The sequence below is a fragment of the Xenopus laevis genome, chromosome 3S (genome assembly GCF_017654675.1).
Source record: "Xenopus laevis strain J_2021 chromosome 3S, Xenopus_laevis_v10.1, whole genome shotgun sequence".
Classification (NCBI taxonomy): domain Eukaryota; kingdom Metazoa; phylum Chordata; class Amphibia; order Anura; family Pipidae; genus Xenopus; species Xenopus laevis.
Window position 1 is genome coordinate 88,405,188 of NC_054376.1, and position 23,105 is coordinate 88,428,292.

General features: G+C 38.3%; 1 protein-coding gene across 2 annotated transcripts in view; it reads left to right on the plus strand.

The window, feature by feature from the left end:
* The window catches only part of ptprr.S (protein tyrosine phosphatase receptor type R S homeolog), an 89,121-nt gene that overhangs the window by 58,506 nt on the left and 7,510 nt on the right, over positions 1–23,105 (plus strand). For both annotated transcript variants that reach the window (XM_041588605.1, XM_041588606.1), the window contains exons 7-13: positions 6,330–6,516; positions 9,047–9,131; positions 11,198–11,277; positions 12,191–12,328; positions 17,697–17,807; positions 20,265–20,422; positions 21,688–21,801. In XM_041588605.1, the coding sequence (XP_041444539.1) occupies positions 6,330–6,516; positions 9,047–9,131; positions 11,198–11,277; positions 12,191–12,328; positions 17,697–17,807; positions 20,265–20,422; positions 21,688–21,801 (873 nt within the window). The remainder of the gene's footprint in view (positions 1–6,329; positions 6,517–9,046; positions 9,132–11,197; positions 11,278–12,190; positions 12,329–17,696; positions 17,808–20,264; positions 20,423–21,687; positions 21,802–23,105) is intronic.

The following is a 23,105-nucleotide window of genomic DNA, read 5'->3' on the forward strand; positions in this document are numbered from 1 at the left end:
TGCTATGTGCTGTTTGGTTGCTATCAGTTATAGGATCTGTGCAAATGTAATGCATTTTATTACATAACAACTTGTAAATAAATGTTATGGGACATAATGCTGGAACTAGAAGTTTTATATATTGGCTGTATTTTATAACAATCACTATGCTTTTACCATCAGTCAGCAGTTTTTAGGCAATTATAATTAAAGGGGTTGTTCTGATCTGGTTGCTAGGATCAGAATTACCCTAGCAATCTTGCATTGCTTTAAATAAGAGACTAGAATTTGAGTAGGAGAGTTCCTGGATGGAAAGATGCGTAATAAAAAGTAGCAATGTGTTGCCTTACAGAGCATTTGTTTTTACTTGGGGTCAGTGACCCCCTTTTGAAAACTGGAAATAAGAAGTAGAAGGAGAATAACTATAAAAAAGAAAAAAAAGGTAAATTTAAATGTTTTCTTGAATTAGAAATTCTATAACATACTGAGTTAACTTAAAGGTGAACTACACCTTTAAATGAATGGGAGTTTCTGAGCAGATGAAATTGTTTCCTTAGTTTTCCTTAGTTTCCTTAGTTTTCCTTCCTGACATTTTTTTCCAGCAAAAAACATGTAGTTCTTTATTTAGCATTGCTTTTTATTAATATGCCTTGCAATCTTTCCCAAGCACACCTGTATTGTTTCATATGTTTTCACTGGAAGCAAACTACTATACTCTCTCTCTCTGTTCCAATAAAAACAAGCTAAATTTCAACCTTGCTTTGTCATGCATTGTTGGTTTTACTGAGGTTAAGGCAATGATTCACAAACTGGCAACTCTAGTAGAACTGCATCAGACCCATTTTAAGTGTCATTTAAAATTCAGTTTACAGTTAAGCATGAAAATGCATGTAAATGCTCGCTTGCGCTCTTTGACTGGACAAAGCAGAATAAGAAGTAGAATTGTGATAATTTCTTGCTTTATGTGACCATTCCACAGCTTACTGCAATGCTGGTATTTATCACGCAGATCATTGTCCAGTAGCTATGTTGCAGAGTTGCACTCTAAAATCAAAATGTCTCCTTATTGAGGGATAAAAAAAAAATGTAACCTACTGAGGGAGACAGAATGTGAATTTAGAGCTCAGCACAATAAAACTCACTCACTGTCTGTTCATTCCTATGGGATATGTAAAAGCATATTTATTGAATAGTGAACCCCATTGAAAAATACGCTTCTAAAAATCTCATAGGAATGAATAGAACATGGGTGAATTTTTCTGTGACGAGTTCTAATCTCACATTTTGATAAATCTGCCCCTTTAACTGTAAAGCTCATGATCATACAATAGCATGAGACTTAAAGGTAGCAAAGAAAGTTCATTTAGCTATTACAGGTATAGCATTCTGTTATCCAGAATGCTTGGGACCTGGGGTTTCCCGGATAAGGGATCTTTCCATAATTTGGATCTCCATGCCTACTACTAAAAAATCTTTTAAACATTAAATGGGAACTATTGCAAAAATGGAAATTCAATATAAGCTTTCTAATACTGAAATAAGAAACTTTCTAAATACAATCAAATATTCTGCATTATTTCTGAAATAATCATCTTCACTATTCCAATCTGTTTCTCTTCATTCTGTCTTCTTGCAGCAGTTGGGTGTCTGATATTCATTGACAGTTAGATCCAATATATCTTATAGGGGGCTTCCTTTCCTAGCAGATCAATTAGAGCTCACTCAAATAACCGATTCCAATACAAACAAAATGTAAAAATAACTGTCTTTTGCACAAATTCTGCATGTAGTGAGACGGGATTTCTGGTGATTTTTATAGAGTGAGCTCTAATACATCTTCTAGGCAAAAGGAGCCCCCCTATAAGATATACTGCTTTTTTATAAGACCATCCTCTTGCAGCAATACCTTCTGTACTCTGAACAATTTTATTTGCAGCTGCATACTTTGCTCCTGTGGCAGTTAACCTTTAAAGCATTGCTGTGTGGCAGCTAACCTTTTACTCAGGTTTAAAGTGATGTATTGTCCTTATCACACATAAAGGTTTAAATGCTTTTACATAGTAACATAGTAAGTAAGGTTGAAAAAAGACACATGTCCATCGAGTTCAACCTTTTTTTTTTTTTTTTTGTTTATTAACTACCTATCTGCCAGTTGATCCAGAGGAAGGCAAAAAACCCATCTGAAGCCTCTCCAATTTGCCTTAGAGGGGGAAAAATTCCTTCCTGACTCCAAAATGGCAATCGGATTAGTCCCTGGATCAACTTGGACTATGAGCTATTTCCCATAACCCTGTATTCCCTTACTTGCTAAAAAGCCATCCAACCCCTTCTTAAAGCTATCTAATGTATCAGCCTGTACAACTGATTCAGGGAGAGAATTCCACATCTTCACAGCTCTCACTGTAAAAAACCCCTTCCGAATATTTAGGCGGAACCTCTTTTCTTCTAATCGGAATGGGTGACCTCGTGTCAGCTGGAAAGACCTACTGGTAAATAAAGCATTAGAGAGATTGTTATATGATCCCTTTATATATTTATACATAGTCATCATATCACCCCTTAAGCGCCTCTTCTCCAGCGTGAACATCCCCAATTTGGCCAGTCTTTCCTCATAGCTAAGATTTTCCATACCTTTTACCAGCTTAGTTGCTCTTCTCTGTACCCTCTCTAATACAATAGTGTCCTGTTTGAGTGATGGAGACCAAAACTGTACAGCATATTCTAGATGGGGCCTTACAAGTGCTCTATACAGTGGAAGAATGACCCCCTCCTCCCGTGACTCTATGCCCCTTTTAATACAGCTCAAGACCTTATTTGCCCTTGATGCTGCTGACTGGCATTGCTTGCTACAGCCAAGTTTATCATCTACAAGGACTCCAAGGTCCTTTTCCATAATGGATTTGCCTAGTGCAGTCCCATTTAGGGTATAAGTGGCTTGGATATTTTTACATCCCAGGTGCATGACTTTACATTTATCAACATTGAATCTCATTTGCCACTTAGCTGCCCAGATTGCCAGTTTGTCAAGATCCTGTTGCAAGGATGCCACATCCTGGATGGAATTAATTGGGCTGGATAATTTTGTGTCATCTGCAAACACTGATACATTACTTACAACACCCTCCCCTAAGTCATTAATGAACAAGTTAAATAAAAGTGGACCCAATACTGAGCCCTGGGGGACCCCACTAAGAACCTTACTCCAAGTAGAGAATGTCCCATTAACAACCACCCTCTGTACCCGATCCTGTAGCCAGTTTCCTATCCATGTGCAAACGACTTCATTAAGCCCAACAGACCTTAGTTTAGAAAGCAGTCGTTTGTGAGGCACAGTATCAAACGCTTTGGCAAAATCCAAATAGATCACATCTACTGCCCCCCCACTATCCAGAATCTTACTTACCACATCATAAAATGCAATCAAATTCGTCTGACATGACCTATCCTTCATAAAGCCATGCTGATTGTTGCTCATAATGCCATTCATTAGGACAAAATTTTGTATGTGATCCCTTAACAAGCCTTCAAATAATTTGCCCACCACAGATGTCAAGCTTACTGGCCTATAATTGCCAGGCTGAGATCGTAATCCCTTTTTAAATATTGGAATAACATCAGCTTTTCTCCAATCCATAGGCACCATACCAGATGACAGTGAATCTGAGAAAATCAGAAATAAGGGCTGGTCTAAAACTGAACTAAGCTCTCTTAGAACCCGGGGGTGTATGCCATCAGGCCCTGGAGCCTTGTTTACATTAATTTGTATTAAAGCTTTTTGAATCATATCCTGAGTCAGCCACTGACTAGATTGAGCTGAACCATTCGTGCAGTTATTAAGTGAGCCTGTGAACCCAGACTCCTCTATTGTATACACTGAAGAAAAGAACTGATTTAACACATTTGCCTTATCTGTATCTGTTACAACCATACTGATACCATTATTTAATGGAGCAACACTCTCAACCTGCATCTTTTTACTATTAATATATTTAAAAAACTTTTTAGGGTTAGTTTTCACCTCCACCGCAATCATATGTCATTCTATTATTCCAAAAATACCTTGAATTACTTTTATCATATACTACTTTAAACTTACATTAACTCAGGCCATGTGGGCCCCTGTTGACTGCTTATGGCCCCCATGGGGTGTTGTCCCCACACTTTGGGAACCTATATACCTATAAATCTTGCTTTCACGTTATTAGTTTCATAAATGTTCTTATTCATAACAGAGTCTCTGGCGTTGTAAAAAATGGTGACCTCATTACCCAAGTATTTGTGTTTGGTTTCATAATATTATATATGTATACGTGACTCTGTTCATTTATTAGAACAAGTAAAAATATAAGACAGCGTTGTTTTTAATAGCGATTGCATCCTCATGAAACAACAAACCGTAACATTACTATGAAGCACAATGAAAATGGTTGACCGTTGCATTAATGTGTAGTCTAGATTAAGACGACTTTGGTTGATTAGAGAGCTATTCTGCAGGAAAAGATGAGAGGTTATATAAACTTCCAATCTTTAAACGTCAGACTGTAGCATAGTTTTGTTGTGGGCAAAAAAAGGAAATAGTTGGCAATACATAAGAAAGTGTGATTAAAGTGGGGAAGCTAAAACTGCTCTTATGTCAACTCTTTTCCACCACAGGATGCAAAGTAATTCCTGTCCTACCCTGATACTGATTGCTTTAAACTTAGTCTAGAAATGCTTGTCAGGAGTGCTTCCTTAGTTCACTATGAGCTGCTGAGGTTTCTAAACCATTGGTAGAATGTAAACCTCTTTGCACTAAAGCAAACATTATCACTCATATGGTTGGCTCTGTGAGGGTGCCATTGTGCATAATGCTTTCTACTGCAAGTCTAAGGGCAGGATGATTAGGCCTGTGATCCGACTCGCTGTGCAAAAAAGCAGGCGTCACGTCGGATGCAAAAGAAATAAGGTAAATAACGCTATTGTCGGATCGTGTCGCATTGTTAATGCGACGCAACACGACTGTCGGATGCAGGTGTAGCATGTCGCGTCGCATCATCGCTGCGACACGATCCAGCAATAGAATTACTTACCTTATTTCCTTCGTATCTGACGGGACGCCTGTGTTTTTGCGCATCGCGCCTGATCGCGGCGGAATCATCCATGGAGTCCTGCCCTTAAAGGCATATTTATTATGCTGTGTAAAACGAAATTCACCAAAAAAATGGCATAAAAAGATGTGAAAAATAAATGGCCAATTTATTAAGGTGTGTGTAAATTTACACCATGCCAACATTGTTTCTGGCGGAAGTCACATAAAAAAAAAAAAAGTGCAATGTGCAGTGTTATATCCCGCAGCTTTTTACACAGCATAATAAATACCCCCTTAGTGTTGTGACACCTTTATTAAGTTTTACAGTTTTACTGGATGGGATACATTTTCCCGGTAGCATTGAACAATAGGAATAGTCATTTTATTAACTGATGTTAGGCAGGCTAAAGGGAAGAATATTTCAAAGCTAATAAATAATTGATCAAGGGTAGAACAAAAGAATGGAATTTGGGGGTAAAACTAGTTATTCCAGTGAGGAAAGAAGAGGTTTAGAAATTCAATGCCATTGACGAAGGCAAAAATGTTCATTGATTGTTTAGAAAAAATATTTTCTATTCTGTACAATTTATGGACATCTCTTTTTCCACTATCCTTGTTGCAGGTCCACTGGAAATGGCTGTTTATATTTGACTGGCATTAGAGGAGATATATGAGATTAAACCCAGATCCTTCATCCACAATCACAGCCAATAGTTCTTCCAACTTTTTAATGTCTTCCTTCCACCTGCACATTTGTTGGTACATGGTACTCAACTGATCCAATCAGCAAAGGCTGCAAGTTGAGGTCATTAGAGGAAACTACTCCCTTTTCTGAAATTACAGGGCTAAAAGGGCAGTGACTTTATCTGGGCAGCAGGCAAACAATATATATCCTGAGCCATTACTGAACATTCTTCGTGTTTCATATTTAGTGGGAGTTGAATAATCATTCTTTTATTTAAATACATTATAGGCATAATATAAACGGAAGAAAAATATCTTCTGACCTGTTTTTTATCATATTTTTTTTTTTATCATATTGAACAAAATGCTAAATAGAATTGTCTGAAGAAGTACATTTAGAATCAAGGTAGATGTTTCCTGCATGTAGAAGTATGAAAATATTGGGTTCAAATGATTAAATTGTTTTCCAGTGCATTCTGGCACCTTGGATCACTTAGTTACAAACAATTATTTTTATATAAGATGCATTAGCTTGATATGCGTGGAATCTCTTTGGCTGTACACAGTAAAATGTGATTATGTTTTTCTTTATTTATAGGAGAGGCTCCAATGTATCACTTACTTTAGATATGAGCAGTTTAGGAATGGTGGAACCTTTCAATGTGGTACCGACCCCAAGAGAAAAAGTAGCCATTGAATACTTACAGTCAGCCACTCGAGTCCTGACCAGACAGCAGCTCAGGAATATTGTTCAAAGTTCCCATTTGCTTCACACTGAATTCATGGTATGTTTTCTGTCATAATATGTAACTCAACCTGTTTTCATTGTTCTAGGACATGGAATCTGTCTAAAGATTTCCTAACTTGAAATACTCTGTATAAAAGTTATAACTTTTCCAAGATCTAAAGGCAATTTTAACCCCAAAAAACAAAATCTTATTTATATTGTATGAACATATTGGTTCACATACTGCCTGTGAGGTATAGAAGCTTATGCAAGTTAAGGTATACCTCTCCCTTATGGGTATCACCAATCTGTTCCTCTCAAATAAAGTACCTGCCCAGTGGTGCACTCGTTTTTTCAGGATCCTAGAATGAAGATGTTATTAATGTTGGTTGGGCATGACTTAAAGAACTCAGTCTTAAAAAGAGTGTTACTAGAAATCATGTATTTTATATAAATAAAAGAATATACCAGCCCAGTGGTTCAAACTTCAGCAGCCCTATTGTAGTAGTGACCAGTTTCAAGGAATATACTATATGTTAGGGCTGTGTGTGTTAAAAAATAGACATCTGTGCAGTGTCTCTCAATAAAAGACATATGGTGGTCTTAAAGTTGTTTTTAAAATGGAAAGGTCCACTATTGTTGAGGTAAACTGTGGACTGCTATGGTCAGAATATATCTCACATGTAAGTACTCTGTGTTGGGGTATATATATATATATATATATATATATATATATATATATATATATATATATATATATATGTTATTATTATTGTTTCTTTATGTTTGCTGTTCAGGAGTAGGAGTACTGCATTTATTCTTGCAGTAAATTTGGTAGGTGTTGGGATTGCTGTCTGTGCTAGGATAAGAGAAGGTCAAGAGTCCTACCTACAAGGGGTGAAGCTCTACTGCTTCAGAGTGTTCCCAGAAAGCTTTGCAGTTTCCATTCTGGATTGTAGTATGCTTTACAAAAAAATACTGCTTCAATGATTTTTGTTATAATGTTTATTAAAAAAACACTGCTTCCATCTGACCCTGTTATATTTGGAGTAGTTGGTAGGATGAAAGGTGTGTCAATGAGAGCTTCAGGAGTTGCAATGCTGGGCTTTGTCTTTTGCCACACTAGGTAGTGTGAGTGTTATGCCAATGGCTCAGATAGAAAAAGGCTGTGTGAGGCTGCCCACATGTACTAGGTCACATATGAGCAAGGGAATGTTAAGACACTGGGGTCTCCAGAAGGGGATGTTCATCAAGTGCTTCAAATGTCACTGGAGGAGAAAGCCACAATGGGTGAAATTGTGATGCATCTAATGGTGTTGTGTGGAGAGTTGGTGACAGTCATGAAACTATGGAGAAGATTATTTAGTCCCTCCTGGATATATGGGACAAGTTGGTCAGTGTGGGATGTTGCAGTCTGGTTAATAAATGAGCTTGGTGCTTACATGAGGAGAGTGTTGAAAGACAACATACATTCTGATAGTAGGGTTGTCTAATGACAGATTACTTTGCTATACAATTCTGAATGGTTATGGTGATTCAGGAGTTCCAAGGATAAGCCAAAGATCATTTTAATTACAACAATTATCCCATGCAAGCTTATGTTATTTGGTTTGAATAATGTCCTTAGTACCTTCCTGTTTAAGAAATAGCAGAAAAGAACAAAACATATTTTCACTGAAAAGTTGCCCGCAGACAGTTTGGTTTCCAAATAGACAGCAAGAAAGTCCTCCTAAACTCTGCTGCTCCCTGGATTTTTGTGAGGGCCACAGTCCCCATCCTGTCCATTAACAATCTTTTTTGTGAGTGGGAATGGAGACACTAAAAAAAAGTTAGGGCTGGAAATTGGGGTATGTAGTTGGGATTCTGTCTTGGGCTGTTTAATATAGGGTACATGGCAGGTCTCACTAACAAATACAACTCCCTGCATTGTAATCTTATTATGGTGCATCATATGTATGAGATATGAAAGTTAAAGCTTTACACCAAGTAAATAAAATATTAGTCTGCCCCAGGAAACGTGTAGCCAGTAAAATCACTGTGTAAAGATATCAATATGTTACCACTAAGTAATCCTTTGTAAGGGTTCTCTTAATTTTCTGAGAACTACAGCTCCCCACATTATTTAGCTGTTCTCATGTTTCTGGAGGATGGCGGAAGTTGTAGTTCATTCCATGAACTGGAACAGCTATGCCCTATTTTTGTCAAGAATCTTTACCCACCTCTGGGTCTATCTCAGACACAAAACATTTTAAAAATAATAACCATTCACCCATATCTAACATTTGTCTTTTTAGGATTTCATGATGCAATTATATCCTGTCTAGACAGTGAGACTGTCTGTGTATATTCTGATTCATTATAGCAGCCTTCGCATTTGAGACAGAACCCCTGGATTAATGACATTTTTACTAGGCTAAAGAGTATAACTGTGTTGTGGGTCATTGCTAATTCTCATCACAGTTTAGTGGAAATGTTTGGTCCCAGAAATACCAAACAAATTTCACTAGCAATGTAATGCTGTCAGTAAGAATATTTGCTTAGGAAGTACATTTTTTAACATAGTATTGAAATGTGTGCTTTTGCAACAGGAAATACCAATGAATTTTGTGGATCCCAAAGAACTTAACATTCCAAGCCATGGAACCAAAAATCGATATAAAACTATATTGCCAAGTAAGTAAGACACAGAAAGTTTTTGAGTATTTTCTTAGTGTTACATTGTAATGTCTTTAAGAACATCATCTCAAGTCCATGTGTTAGATCCATTTTATTGCATTTCAGTATCTACCAAAACTATTAAAACATGGAATCCTGGGGGTCTGTAACCCATTGCCACTTGTTGTAACATTAATTATAATGCTTTATTATCATCTTGTATGATTTTTGTAATGTATGGGGGCAAATTCTAAAACTTGTTTTTAGGTGCACATACATATAATTTACAGAACTGCAAGAAGTTTTAGACCCAAAGCTCATTTTTAAAACATAGATATTAGTTGTATATTTTGGCCAAAATGTTGTTTTTCAGAAAAAAACATGTGCTTTGTTTTTCTGAAGTTGCCTCACGAGGAAACTTTGCGCGACTTCAGAAAGCCGAAGTGATCCGAGTGCCATCCCCCTAGCGATTCACATTGTAGCCGGCGGGAAGGCATTTTGGGGAGATTAGTCGCCCGAAGAAGAGGCGATTTGTCGCTGGGTGACTAATCTCCCCAAGTAGTAGCGTGTGCCACCACCCTAAGCAGCATTGCATTATCTTGTAGTGTGTGCAATAAAGAGCACCTAGCAGCAAGTTCTGCCTCTTTGTTTGCTTTCTCTCAGTTATTATTAACATGTATTTATATAGCGCCAACATATTGTGTAGCACAGTTCTCTAACTAATTGGTTTATTATCTTGTAGTATGCAAATAACTGATGAACCAAATGCTATATCCTGCCACTTAAAGGGATCCTGTCATTGGAAAATATGTTTTTTTTCAAAATGCATCCGTTAATAGTGCTACTCCAGCAGAATTCTGCACTGAAACCCATTTCTCAAAAGAGCAAACAGATGTTTTTATATTCAATTTTGAAATCATACATGGGGCTAGACATTTTGTCAATTTCCCAGCTGCCCCTGGTCATGTGACTTGTGCCTGCACTTTAGGAGAGAAATGCTTTCTGGCAGGGTGCTGTTTTTCCTTCTCAATGTAACTGAATGTGTCTCAGTGGGACATGGGTTTTTACTATTGAGTGTTGTTCTTAGATCTACCAGGCAGCTGTTATCTTGTGTTAGGGAGCTGTTATCTGTTTACCTTCCCATTGTTCTTTTGTTTGGCTGCTGGGGGGGGGGGGAAAGGGAGGGGGTGATATCACTCCAACTTGCAGTACAGAGTAAAGAGTGATTGAAGTTTATCAGAGCATAAGTCACATGACTTGGGGCAGCTGGAAAATTGACAATATGTCAGATTTCAAAATTGAATATAAAAAAATCTGTTTGCTCTTTTGAGAAATGGATTTCAGTGCAGAATTCTGCTGGAGCAGCACTATTAACCGATTCATTTTGAAGAAAAATTTTTTCCCCATGACAGTATCCCTTTAACGTAGAATTGACATTGGAAGGATAACTGCTTGTATTTTACATAAAACACTAAAAAATCTTTAATAAAACACTAAGGGGCCGATTCACTAAATTCGAGTGAAGGATTCGAAGTAAAAAAACTTCGAATTTCGAAGTATTTTTTGGGCTACTTCGACCATCGAATGGGCTACTTTGACCTTCGACTACGACTTCGAATCGAAGGATTCGAAGTAAAAATCGTTCGACTATTCGACCATTCGATAGTCGAAGTACTGTCTCTTTAAAAAAAATTTCGACCCCCTAGTTCGGCAGATAAAAGCTACCGAAGTCAATGTTAGCCTATGGGGAAGGTCCCCATAGGCTTGCCTAAGTTTTTTTGATCGAAGGATATTCCTTCGATCGTTGGATTTAAATCCTTCGAATCGTTCGATTCGAAGGATTTAATCGTTCGATCGAAGGAGTAATCCTTCGATCGTACGATCGCAGAATTTGCGCTAAATCCTTCGACTTCGATATTCGAAGTCGAAGGATTTCAATTCCTAGTCGAATATCGAGGGTTAATTAACCCTTGATATTCGACCCATAGTGAATCAGCCCCTAAAAATCACTTCTACAAACACATACAAATTTGAATGTACTAGCATTAAATAATGAACTTTTTTTCTTGCTACTATTTATTTAGATCCAGTTAGCAGAGTGTGTTTGAAAACAAAGAACGCAAATGATGCATTAAGCTCCTATATAAATGCAAATTATATTAGGGTAAGACTCCCACTTACTGTATTTATTTTGTTGTTTTGCGACTTGCTCATACTGTATAACCTGGCATAATCTGGCATTTCTGTTTCATTCCTATGTTTATTTATTGCCTATGTCGCAACCATTAGTAAGCCATGAATATGTGCCTTGGGGCCAGTATAACAACCTGCCAGACCCATATCTGGTCAGGGATTGCCTAAATTTATAGGTTTAAAAAGCCAACTGCATAAGCGCTTTAAGTCTCGTGGCCCTGTATTTGGGTCACATTAAATCCATATACCTGACTGGTTTAAAAATACAAGTTGTTTTTAATTAGTGCTATTTTTACTAGAATGAAAAAGAAGTGCCATTTTTGCAAATGTGTCAGGGACTAACTCAGTAAACAATTTCAATTGCACATGGGGTAGATACGAAGCATTTATAAAAATGAATATGTAATTAAATAAAAGATCCAGTCGCCAATAGTAACCAATTAGCTGGAGCATTTACTTGTCATCTGTACTAGCTTATTGGTTGCTAAGGGTTACTGCACCTAAGAAAACACTGTGCCAATTATCACGCATGAGGTAAGCACTTGATGGGCAGGCAAGATAAACAAACTTGTTATATTCCTGCTGTTTAATGTGGTGTTTCTGTGTGATGCCTTTATGTATGACATTGTTAATATTTCATTATTTGTATTCATCCTCTTACTTGATTGTATGATGGCACTGTTAAAGCTTGTGCAAAAATAAGCTAGGACCCCAAATTCTAAACGTATTAGAGGATAGCGATGACTTCATGAGAACAGTTAATTATTGTTCAAGATGTGTTGCCTACTTATGGGCAAATAGCTACATAATTGCTTGAATCCGTTATTAGATGTTGCATAATATGTTATTCCTTCTTAAAAGTAGTTGTCTGTATACTGCTGTAGGGTTATGGCGGAGAAGAGAAAGCTTTTATTGCTACACAGGGTCCCATGATCAACACTGTGAATGACTTCTGGCAAATGGTTTGGCAAGAAGATGTCCCAGTTATTGTTATGATCACCAAACTGAAAGAAAAAAATGAGGTATGCAGTAGTTTTAGAAATGACTTGGTATAGAGCTATCAGAGATGCACTACAGATTGCAATGACGACAGTTAAATCTTCTGATTTTACGTAGCCTGTTTGTAATCTTTATCACTTATCTACTTGGGGAGGCTGATTTACTCAATTTAAAATTTGACTTTTTCCAAATTTTCCTCACGAAGAAAAAAAATATCTACAAAACACTGCTATCGATTGAGAAAGCAGAGAGCTCCGTATTAGATAGAAGAGACCTGAAGCCTGCCCCTAGGATAGAGTAATTATTATCATTATTCATTCCTCATGGTGCAAGTAAATGAGCACTAAGGTATGTCCCTTAGCACTCTTGTACCCCATAGGATTGGTAAATGGCTCCCATGGTGGTTGTGTCTCCCTTATTGCTCTTTGCATATTGCACTTGCATAAGTAAATGAGCCATACAGTATTATAAGCGGTGTTGCAGATTTTTTTTGTACACAACACAATCAAATACAATATATTAGATCTTAGCTAAATTTACCTGAATCACATCAATACTTTTCTAAAGTCAAAGTTGCCACTTTTTTTTTTACAAAAGCTAGTGCTCCAATAATATTTTTATTTTTATGCATTTTCCAGCACCACAAAGATCACTGTGCTGCCAGCCTGCCATATACTGTCTTTGAAAAAGGACATTAACATTTACATTGCTTGAGATGTTTGTGGGCATTTTATATAGACTAATGGAATGTGCCCTTGGCTCAATGGAATTAAGTAAACATATATCTTGTTTGCTGGTAGAATTACATATAAAAAAAGAATACTGAATATAAGTAAATGACCCTGCCAAATAGCAGTAAAGCAGACTATTCCCAGCAGCAGGACTTCATGACTGGAATCAGAAGGGTGTAACACTCAAGTAATACTAAATAATATATTGTTGTTAAATAAAGAGCATATTAGCAGTAAAACATTCAGTTAAAAATAATTTGTACAGGTATGGGAACCCTCATCCGAGAAACCCGTTATCTTGAAAGCTCAGAATTACAGGAATTCCATCTCCCATAGGGGCAAATTCACTAAGCCGCGAAGCGCCGAACGCTAGCGTTAATTCGCTAGCATTTGGCATTTTCGCTACTGCGCAAATTCACTAACGAACACTGGCGTAGTTTCGCTAGTGTTACTTTGCAACCTTACGCCAGGCGAATTTTCGCTAGCAACGAAACTACGCAAATTCACTAACTTGCGCAGTGTACTGAACGCTACCTTTTATGCTAGACTTCCTTCGCCACCTCAGACCTGGCGAAGCGCAATAGAGTAGATAGGGATTGTTTAAAAAAAAGTCAATTTTTTTTCTAAGTCCCAAAAAAACGCTGGCGTGTTTTCTACATGATGGCTGATAGGCTGAAAAAGATCGAAAATTTCCTGACTCGTGGCAACTTACCTAGACAGTGGGCACATGTGTAGGGCAAAATAAGATTTTTATTTGCTGATTTGAAGGTTTTCTAGGCATTTGTAGCGCAGATACGTGTTCCTCCATTGAAATTTGAATTTCGCTCCGTATGCAAATTAGCCTTCGCTAGCATAACTTCGCTTTATATAGAGAATCAACGCTAGCGCAACTTCGCAACCTTACGCTACCCCTGTGCGAAACTTCGGATTTTAGTGAATTTGCGGAGCCCTGGCGAATCTACGCCTGGTGAAGTGAGACGAAGTGCGGCGAAGTTGTGCCTGGCGCAACTTCGCATCTTAGTGAATTTGCCCCATAGACAACTTTAAGCACATAATTAAGATTTTTGTAAACTGATTTTCTTTTTCTCTGTATTAATAAAAGAGTTCCTTGTACTTGATCCTAAATAAGTTCCATGAATCCGAATGGTGGAAAAACAATCCTATTGTTTTTAATTTTTAAACTTTTTTAGCAGACTTAAGGTATTGCAATTCAAATCACAGAAAGATCCCTTATCTGGAAAACCACAGCAGTAACTAAGATATAATGCAGTAACTAAGATATAATTAATCCTTAATGGAGATAAAATCGGGTTTAGTCAATGGGTAAATTATTTATTTTTAGTAGACTCTTTAGTAGTATGGTGATTCAAATCACAGAAAAACTCCTCAACCAGAAAGCCCCAGGTCCTGAGCATTCTGGATAACAGTTCCCATACCTGTATACCATTTTCCCTATCCCTTGGGATATTGCTGTATACCTGATAGCTCAGATATTTCATAGGTTTAAAAGCATTATTCTTGCATGAAACCAAGAAGGTGTTGGAGTGTTATATGCCAGGCAAAACAAACATGTAGATAATACAGTGAAATCTACTGTAGCCCTGCATTTGTCATTTTTTGGTGTCTGTCTTTTCATAAAAGGCTAACCCTTTTAGGGTAAGGCCACACTGGGCGTTTTGGGGAGATTTGGTCGCCTGGTGACTTATCGCCTCGTCTTTGCGGCGACCAATCTCCCCAAACGCCTTCCCTAACTCTGCGACGGCTAAAATGAAAAAACGTCGGCGCTAATTACACATGGCAGTTCGTTTTCTGAAGTCGCACAAAGTTGCCTCACGAGGAAACAAAGCTACAATATGTCATTTTTTCTAGGAAAAAATGTAAGCGTGCACTATTGCAGGTGCAGCCCAGATCTACAGGGAGACACTGATTTCTTAATCATAGAAGTGTATCATCTGAATGATGCATTAAGACCATAAAGGCTACAGCTGTATTTTTAGACCTTTGTTTCCCTTGTTTATAATTCCCCTTAGTTTCATAGGGAGGAGTAAGGCCTGAAGATCAGATAACGTTACAATGCGAACATTTTCACAATGGGTGGCAGCCGAACTGAAATGTTTTTTTCACCCCTTAACATCTTATAAGCAAGTCTAACACTGAGATTAGAGGCAGACATTGAATGTAGCAGTTGAAGCCAACAGACCCTTCTGAAATGACTTTTGCAGGAAAATGTAACAGGTCAGTTCCTTACTTTAGAGCCCCTGAGTTTACATCGTACCTTTGTAGTTGGTAATCACTGTTTAAAAATATTTATATTGTTTTTTTTATTGAAGCAAATTTCTTTAAATATATAAAAAAAACTGTGCTAAATTGATATGTGCATATACTGTGCTAACAGGAATGAAAGAAATATTTGCATACTGTAGATCAGGGATCCCCAACCTTTTGAATCTGTGAGCAACATTCAGAAGTAAAAGGAGTTGGGGAGCAACACAAGCATGAAAAATGTTCTTGGGGTGCCAAATAAGTGCTGCGATTGGCCATTTGGTAGCTCCTATGTGGATTGTCAACCTACATTGAGGCTCTGTTTGGCAGTACACCTGGTTTTTATACAACCAAAACTTGCCTCCAAGCATGGAATTCAAAAATAAGCTCCTGCTCTGAGGCCACTGGGAGCAACATCCAAGGGGTTGGAGAGCAACATGTTGCTCACGAGCTACTGGTTGGGGATCACTGTAGATAATATAATGGTAGATCTTTTAGCATCCACGTGGGTTAATCAGACAAAAGAAACTACATATGAACTGCATCTCTATGACCCAGTAGTGAGAATAAATGTTTACATTTTCCTCAGTGTGCCAAATGGGAATTAGCAGTTTTTGTTGGAAATATCATACCTACTCTAGTACTTATTGTTCGTAATTGGCTTTGGGGTAAGTGTTTCTAGTGCAATTACTGCATTTACAGCATTAAGATATATAAATATCAACTGGTGATCCTAATGATTAAATATTAGAAATGCTGATTTACCACAAGGGATTTGACTGAGCTCTTTTGGTTGTACTGAGAACAAATTAAATTGACTCAGCTCACACAGTCAAATTTCTTAAAGGCTGATGAGAAAATTGTACAGGTATGGGATCTGTTATCTGGAAACCATTTATCCATAAGGCTCTAAATGGCAGAAAGGCTGTCTCCCATAGACTCCATTTTATCCACATAATCCAGTTTTTCCTTGGTTATAATAAAACAGAACCTTGTACTTGTGCCAAAGTAAGATATTATTAATCTGTATTGGAAGCAAAACCAGCCTATTGGGTTTATTTAATGTTTACATAATTTTCTAGTAGACTTAGGGGCACATTTACTTAGCTTGAGTGAAGGATTAGAATAAAAAATACTTCGAATTTCGAAGTATTTTTTTGGCTACTTCGACCATCGAATTGGCTACTTCAACTACGGCTTAGACTTCGAATCGAACGATTCGAACTAAAAATCGTTTGACTATTCGATAGTCGAAGTACTGTCTCTTTAAAAAAACTTTGGCCACCTACTTCACCACCTAAAACCTACCGAGCACCAATGTTAGCCTATGGGGAAGGTCCCAATAGGCTTTCTAGGCAATTTGGGATTGAAGGAAAATGGATTAAAATCCTTCGAATCGTTCGATTCGAAGGATTTAATCGTTCTTTCGAACAATTTTTCCTTCGATCGTTCGATCGAAGGAATTACGCTAAATCCTTTGACTTCGATATTCGAAGTCGAGGGATTTAACTTCGAGGGTCGAATATCGAGGGTTAATTAACCCTCAATATTCGACCCATAGGAAATGTGCCCCTACAGAAACATTAATTATCCGGAAATCCCCAGGCCCCAAGCATTCTGGATAACAGGTCCCATACCTGTAGCTATATTACAAAAGCTATCAATAGAGGTGAAGCTTATTTGTCATAGCTAAAGACATTCAGTGATGTATTTAACCATTTACTAACAAAATATGCATAGAGGTTGGAATATGGCTAAAATGTTATATTCCGGTAAATGCATTATATTACAACATTTTACCAACATATACAGTACTTCAAAGAGATCCCCTCAATGACTTTCATTAGCTGGGGGATATTGCCATTTCTAGTTGACAAGAAGTTTGAGGGCAACAGTTATGATTTACACTCTAAAAAAGTGTGATTAAAGCTTCACCAGCGTTAAAAAAAATCCTCTATCTATCTATCCATTTATATACATAGCATAACTCAGAGTATATTTCTACAATATATTTTGTAAAATTGAAAACCATGATGAATATTGATTTTATATAAAATATAGTTACTTGTAATCTATTGATCTTGCATCTTGTTTAAGAGTAAGAATAAATCTGTTTGCTTAAACTATGGCAACATGAATAAAAAGGGGTATATGTAGCAAATCTAAAATCGATATATAACTAGCTGAGGCCTGTTCATAGGACAACCACCTATAAGTTATATTTTAACAACAAGGAAGATGTTTTTGCACAAGTGTACCTGGTGATCTGTTTGAGCTTTGGCTTCTTAGACATTTTTTTTAATATGAACAGTATTCATACGGCTGTTGGCAAAGCATGACATATGTTAATTTCTGGTATACCTAAATAACAGAGGTTTCTTTTTTGTTTACTTCACAGAAATGTGTTCTCTATTGGCCAGAAAAGAGAGGCATATATGGAGGTGTTGAAGTCCTAGTTAATAGTGTAAAAGAATGTGAATATTATACCATCCGGGATCTTACACTAAAGGTAAAACCTACAGATTATTGGTTACCACTCATGAATTCACAATGTGTGCCACCATGCAAAGGGATATCCAAATCAGAATCACATTCATTTTGAAAACTATAGCTATACTGCTGACCTCTCCATGGAATAGCAATGCTAGTAATTAACCACAGGAAATCTGTATATATATCTAGGACAACACTGCTTATAATTCAGCTGAGAAAGGGTGGCTCCTTCCCTGCCACCTCTCTTCCCATTTCCTTCATTCATTATTCATCTTTTTTTTTTTCTATGTCCTTTTCCATTTCAACAAGCTCATTCCATGATTGTATGTTTGTATATTTTACCTCTATACTCTCACCCATTTCTACACTAGACACCATCACCATTCCATAATGCAGCCACTGATTGAATTCCTGCTCCTCTGCCATCCTGCTACATTTACACAACCACAAATCCAGTGACATAACTTGAGCAACTGGGCCCCACAGCAGAATCATTTAGGAGAAATTAAAGAAATTGTTAACTGATATAATAACGAAACTGCTTATCAGTCAGTAGACCCCTGTATCAGCCCTATATACTTATATTTATGAGGGTACCCTGCACTGGGTACATATTCAGCTTATATAGCTGCAACAGGCCCACTCCCCTCTCCATGTAGTGTTGATGCTCTGATATGCTTTGTATAATGTTAGCTCTGCTCAGAGTTATTTCCTGCTGCTCTGTGTCCTTGATATTCCAGCTGCCATTATCTATCCTTTTTCCACCCTCTCCTTACTTAATGTCTTCTTCCTCTGTCTCCTTTCAGACCACTGTGCTCTCTCCCCCTCCCACCACTTCAACTTATGTTCACTGTATTTCCCTGCTCACTCCATTCTATGAATTGCAGTGTCACAGAATCCTCATTCAATGAACAAATACCGTATATACTCGAGTATAAGCCGAGTTTTTCAGCACCCAAAATGTGCTGAAAAAGTCTACCTCGGCTTATACTCGAGTTAGCTAAAAAGTTGCTGCTTAGTCACTGATTGAAGCGTGCAGTAACTCCTCCGTGCTGCCCATACTTCTCCCCCCTAGTGGCTTGATTCTGCTTCCTTAGCTCTCAGCCCCTCCCCTCTCAGCTCTCGTCACTCAGTACTCGCCCTTTTTTTTTTTTACTCGCATAGTGCACAGGAGATGTGGGGAAAAATGTGTGCGCATTATTTTTAATAGGACCGCCCAAGAGTTTGGAAGAGGAGTGCTCGAGATGACAGTTGGACGAGGTGCGCGCTCACTCTGTGATAGGAGCAGGCACCTGTACAGGGAGCGGAGGCGCGCGTCTTCTCCCTTTGTGACGTGCCCTGCTTCCTTCGTGACACGTAGTTGGGGGAGGGGCTGCAGCTCTGGAGTTATACTTTTTAAATATGGTGCCTGTCAGAAAGAAGAGAGGCAAAGCATAGTTCAATCTGTGGTGAAAAGGTAGTGCCAGATCATTGTAATTGTGAAGTGTATCGTGTCCTATGGCTTGCTATGATTAAAAAAAAAGGTTTTTGTTTTAAACATTTACTTCTCCTTTAACCCTCCGTGCAAGTTTGTGAGCTACCCTTGTCATTTGAGCTTTGAGCACGGAGGGGAAGGGCTGAAGAGGGAGGACTGAGTGACGAGAGCTGAGAGGGGAGGGGCTGAGGAAGCAGAATCAAGAGAGGGGGGGAGAAGTATGGGCAGCACTGAGGAGTCACTGCATGCTTCAGATCAGTGAGTAAGCAGCAACTTTAAAGCTTTAAATTGGCCATTTTCTAAAATTAATTTTTCACCCCTAGGCTTATACTCGAGTCAATAAATTTTCCCAGTTTTCTTAGGTAAATTGGGTACCTCGGCTTATACTCGGGTCGACTTATACTCGAGTATATACGGTAGCTAGAATGATGCTAGTACAGGTATGGGATCCATTATCCAGAAACCTGTTATCCAGAAAGTTCTACATTACAGAATGACCATCTCACATAGACTCCATTTTATCCAAATAATCCAGATGTTTAAAAATTTTTCCTTTTTCTCTGTAATAATAAAACAGTACCTTGTACTTGATCCCAACTAAGATATAATTAATCCTTATTGGAAGCAAAACCAGCCTATTGGGTTTATTTAATGTTTACATGATTTTTAGTAGACTTAAGATATGAAGATCCAAATTATGGAAAGATCCCCTATCCGGAAGACCCCAGGTCCTGAGCATTCTGGATAACAGGTCCCATACCTGTATAGGTTATTCATGACTTGTGCAATATAAGCTGATACTGTACAAGTGCAATAATACAAGTATGAATGCAATGATATAATCATACATTTACCATTTTTACAACATTGATTCTGATAACATAGATTACTTTTTAAAGTGCAATTTGTGAATATGTTCTGACAGAAATATTGATCAGTACAGTTACATGTAGGGCTCCATTTTATTCATTTTAAGTGTTTACTTTAATTGTGTTCTAGCAAGGAAGTCCGTCTCGTACTGTTAAACATTACTGGTACACATCATGGCCTGATCACAAGACTCCAGACAGTGCTCAGCCTCTTCTGCAGCTTATGTTGGATGTGCAAGAAGACAAGAAGAATTTTCCAGGACGGGGTCCTATAGTAGTGCATTGCAGGTACAGTTTGCATTATATATTTCTAAGAACACAGAAAGTCAGTGTAAAATGCATGGAAACTTACAATAAAAGTATGTAAAATTGAGGGTTTCATTGTACTTTTGCTCACTATAATTTACCAAACACCAACACCAGGGGCGATCCTGGCCCCTCCACCGCCTGAGGCAGCGGCAATTGCTGCCGCCCCCTCCCACATGCGCTTACCTTTTTGCGCCTGAGGGGGTCCAGGGGGGTCCACGAGGGCGGCAGAGAGGGCCAGGACGCTAGCGCAGAGAGCCTAACTGTATTCTCTGCACTAGAAGAGCCGAATTTCCGGTTTGAAAACCAAAGTTTTCAAGTAAGTTACCAGTTTTTAAAGTACCAGGGGCGGCAAAATGCCGCTCCTGGTACCTAGTGGGGCGCTGCCGCCTAAGGCGAGAGCCTCAACTCGCCTCGTTGGCGAATCGCCCCTGAACAACACCACAAAGTGTTAAACTGCAAAATGTAAAGACTAAATGCCAGGTTAAATGGGGCTTTCAATAATTCCAATATTACAATATGGCCAGTTTTTAATATTGGAATTATGGGCAGAGTCTTTTAAACTGTTCTTTAGTGTTGACTTCCCAATATTAGGTCTGTTTTTATTTCTGCACAAATGCATTATTTTACAATATTTGGCACATCCATATGAAATTTGAGTAAATGGAAACAAACAACTTTTGACAAACCTGCAGTACAATTAGACCTCTTTCCTTTTTTTCCTAAGTTTTTGTTGTTCTGGTACATAACATGGGCAATCCATAAACCAGATTTGCCAACATTTTTACACTTTTATAACTGCTGCATTACATTAAACATCTGATTTAAATGTACATGAACGTTTGTTTGTGGCTTTGTTTATTTGTTTGGACTCATTATGAACCAAAGCAATGGAATTTTGAAAGGACTGTGCTCTAAAACAACCAATTTTTTTGTGGAAAAAACATAAGGGCCCCCCTATCTGCCGATATAGTATCTGTTATCCGTAACCCATTATCAAGAAAAGCTCAGAATTACAGGATGTCCATCTCCCATGCCACTACCTCATATCTCCAGTGCACGGCAAAGCAGTTTTTTACAAGAAAAAAATTACGGCACCTTTAAAATTGCCTTAAACGCACACAACAAATAAACAAATAATAATGAGCAATTTATTGAATTCTGGAATGCAAATTTTTATCCGTGCTTTTGCAAAGTTTTATTCTATTTATGCCCAATAAGTTTTATCTGTTTGTTTCCATTTTTAGTGCTGGAATCGGTAGGACTGGCTGTTTCATCTCTACATCAATTGGCTGCTGTCAACTGAAAGAGAAAGGTGTTGTTGATGTATTAAATATTGTCTGCCAGCTAAGAATGGACAGGTGAGTTTATCAGTCTCACACATGGAGACGATCACTTATGTATACACTTGAGCGAATTATTTAGACAGCTAATTCTATATCATTCCTTCTTTGGCACTTTCTTGTGACTGACAAACAGTGCACCTTTTCGAAAAGGGAAGATTGTTCCATACTTACCGTGATCTTCTTTTCCCCGGCCCTCTCCATGTCTATACTCTGCGGGACAGCCCCTCCCCTCTCTCCAATAAAGAACCCAACCCCCTAACATAATAAATTTGGAGGCAGTCCCCCCCCCCTCGGTGTCTTTTTTGGGTTCTTTTTCTCTCTCCGGCTCCTGGAGCAGGAGCCTATTCTTTTTCAGGGGAAGGAGCAGGGGCTGCTGACTAACGTCCCAGAGACAAGGGTTTTGCCTATGGGGCTTTCCCATTGCAGCTTACCTCACCATATCGGAAGCTTCGGGCTTTCGGCTGCGTCTCCCTGTTTCTATGCCTCAACCAGCCTGCCTCACCAAGGGCGTCCGGCGGCTTGGGGCTGGTAAGGTTCCAGCGTATCCTCAATTTTTGGGAACAGGAGGGGTGGCAGCAGATTAATTAGGACTCCGTCCAGGGCACTGCAGAACCGGTGACTAGCGTGGGGAACAGATGGGTTGTTCAGATAGATTTGTCTGTGCTACTGACCAATCCTCATTTGCTGCTTGGTTTATATCCACAAAACATACTCAGATGGTATGCAGTTAAGAGGTGTGAGATGCTTTGATCCACGTTTTGATCTATACGTTTTGTTACAAAAAGCCAGATATTTACATCTCAGTGAGTTTAAAAAAATACTCAAGAAAAATCAGTGATCTTGCACTCTTTTTAAGTCTGTCAGAATTCTCCATATGTTGACTTACAGAAAGTTAGTGTGCAAAGCTTAACCAGGTCTATAAAATTATAACATCCGATCGGCAGCAGGTAGCAATTATTGGTCACCTGTTAGACTTCAAACTTTGAATTTATTGCTTTGGGTTACTAGAGCTTGTGTGTATGAGTGTTTCATGAAGTTTCAATACAGAGTGCATAGGAGCATTTTTTGCTCAACCTCACAAAGTTGCTTACTAAGGGGCCATGGACTGAAACACTCTGACCCATCTAGTAAAACCAAACCAGGCCCCAGTTAAACTTGACTGCTTCTCTTGCTCTGCCCTTGCCAGTATATAAATTTGGGTGGTTGTCAATTCTGCCTTATTATTTTAGGCAAATATTGCAAGCAGCACATCTGCGGTTAAGCAACATGTATCGCCTTACTTTGCTTTATGTGTGGCACAGGTATATTTCTTTAGCACA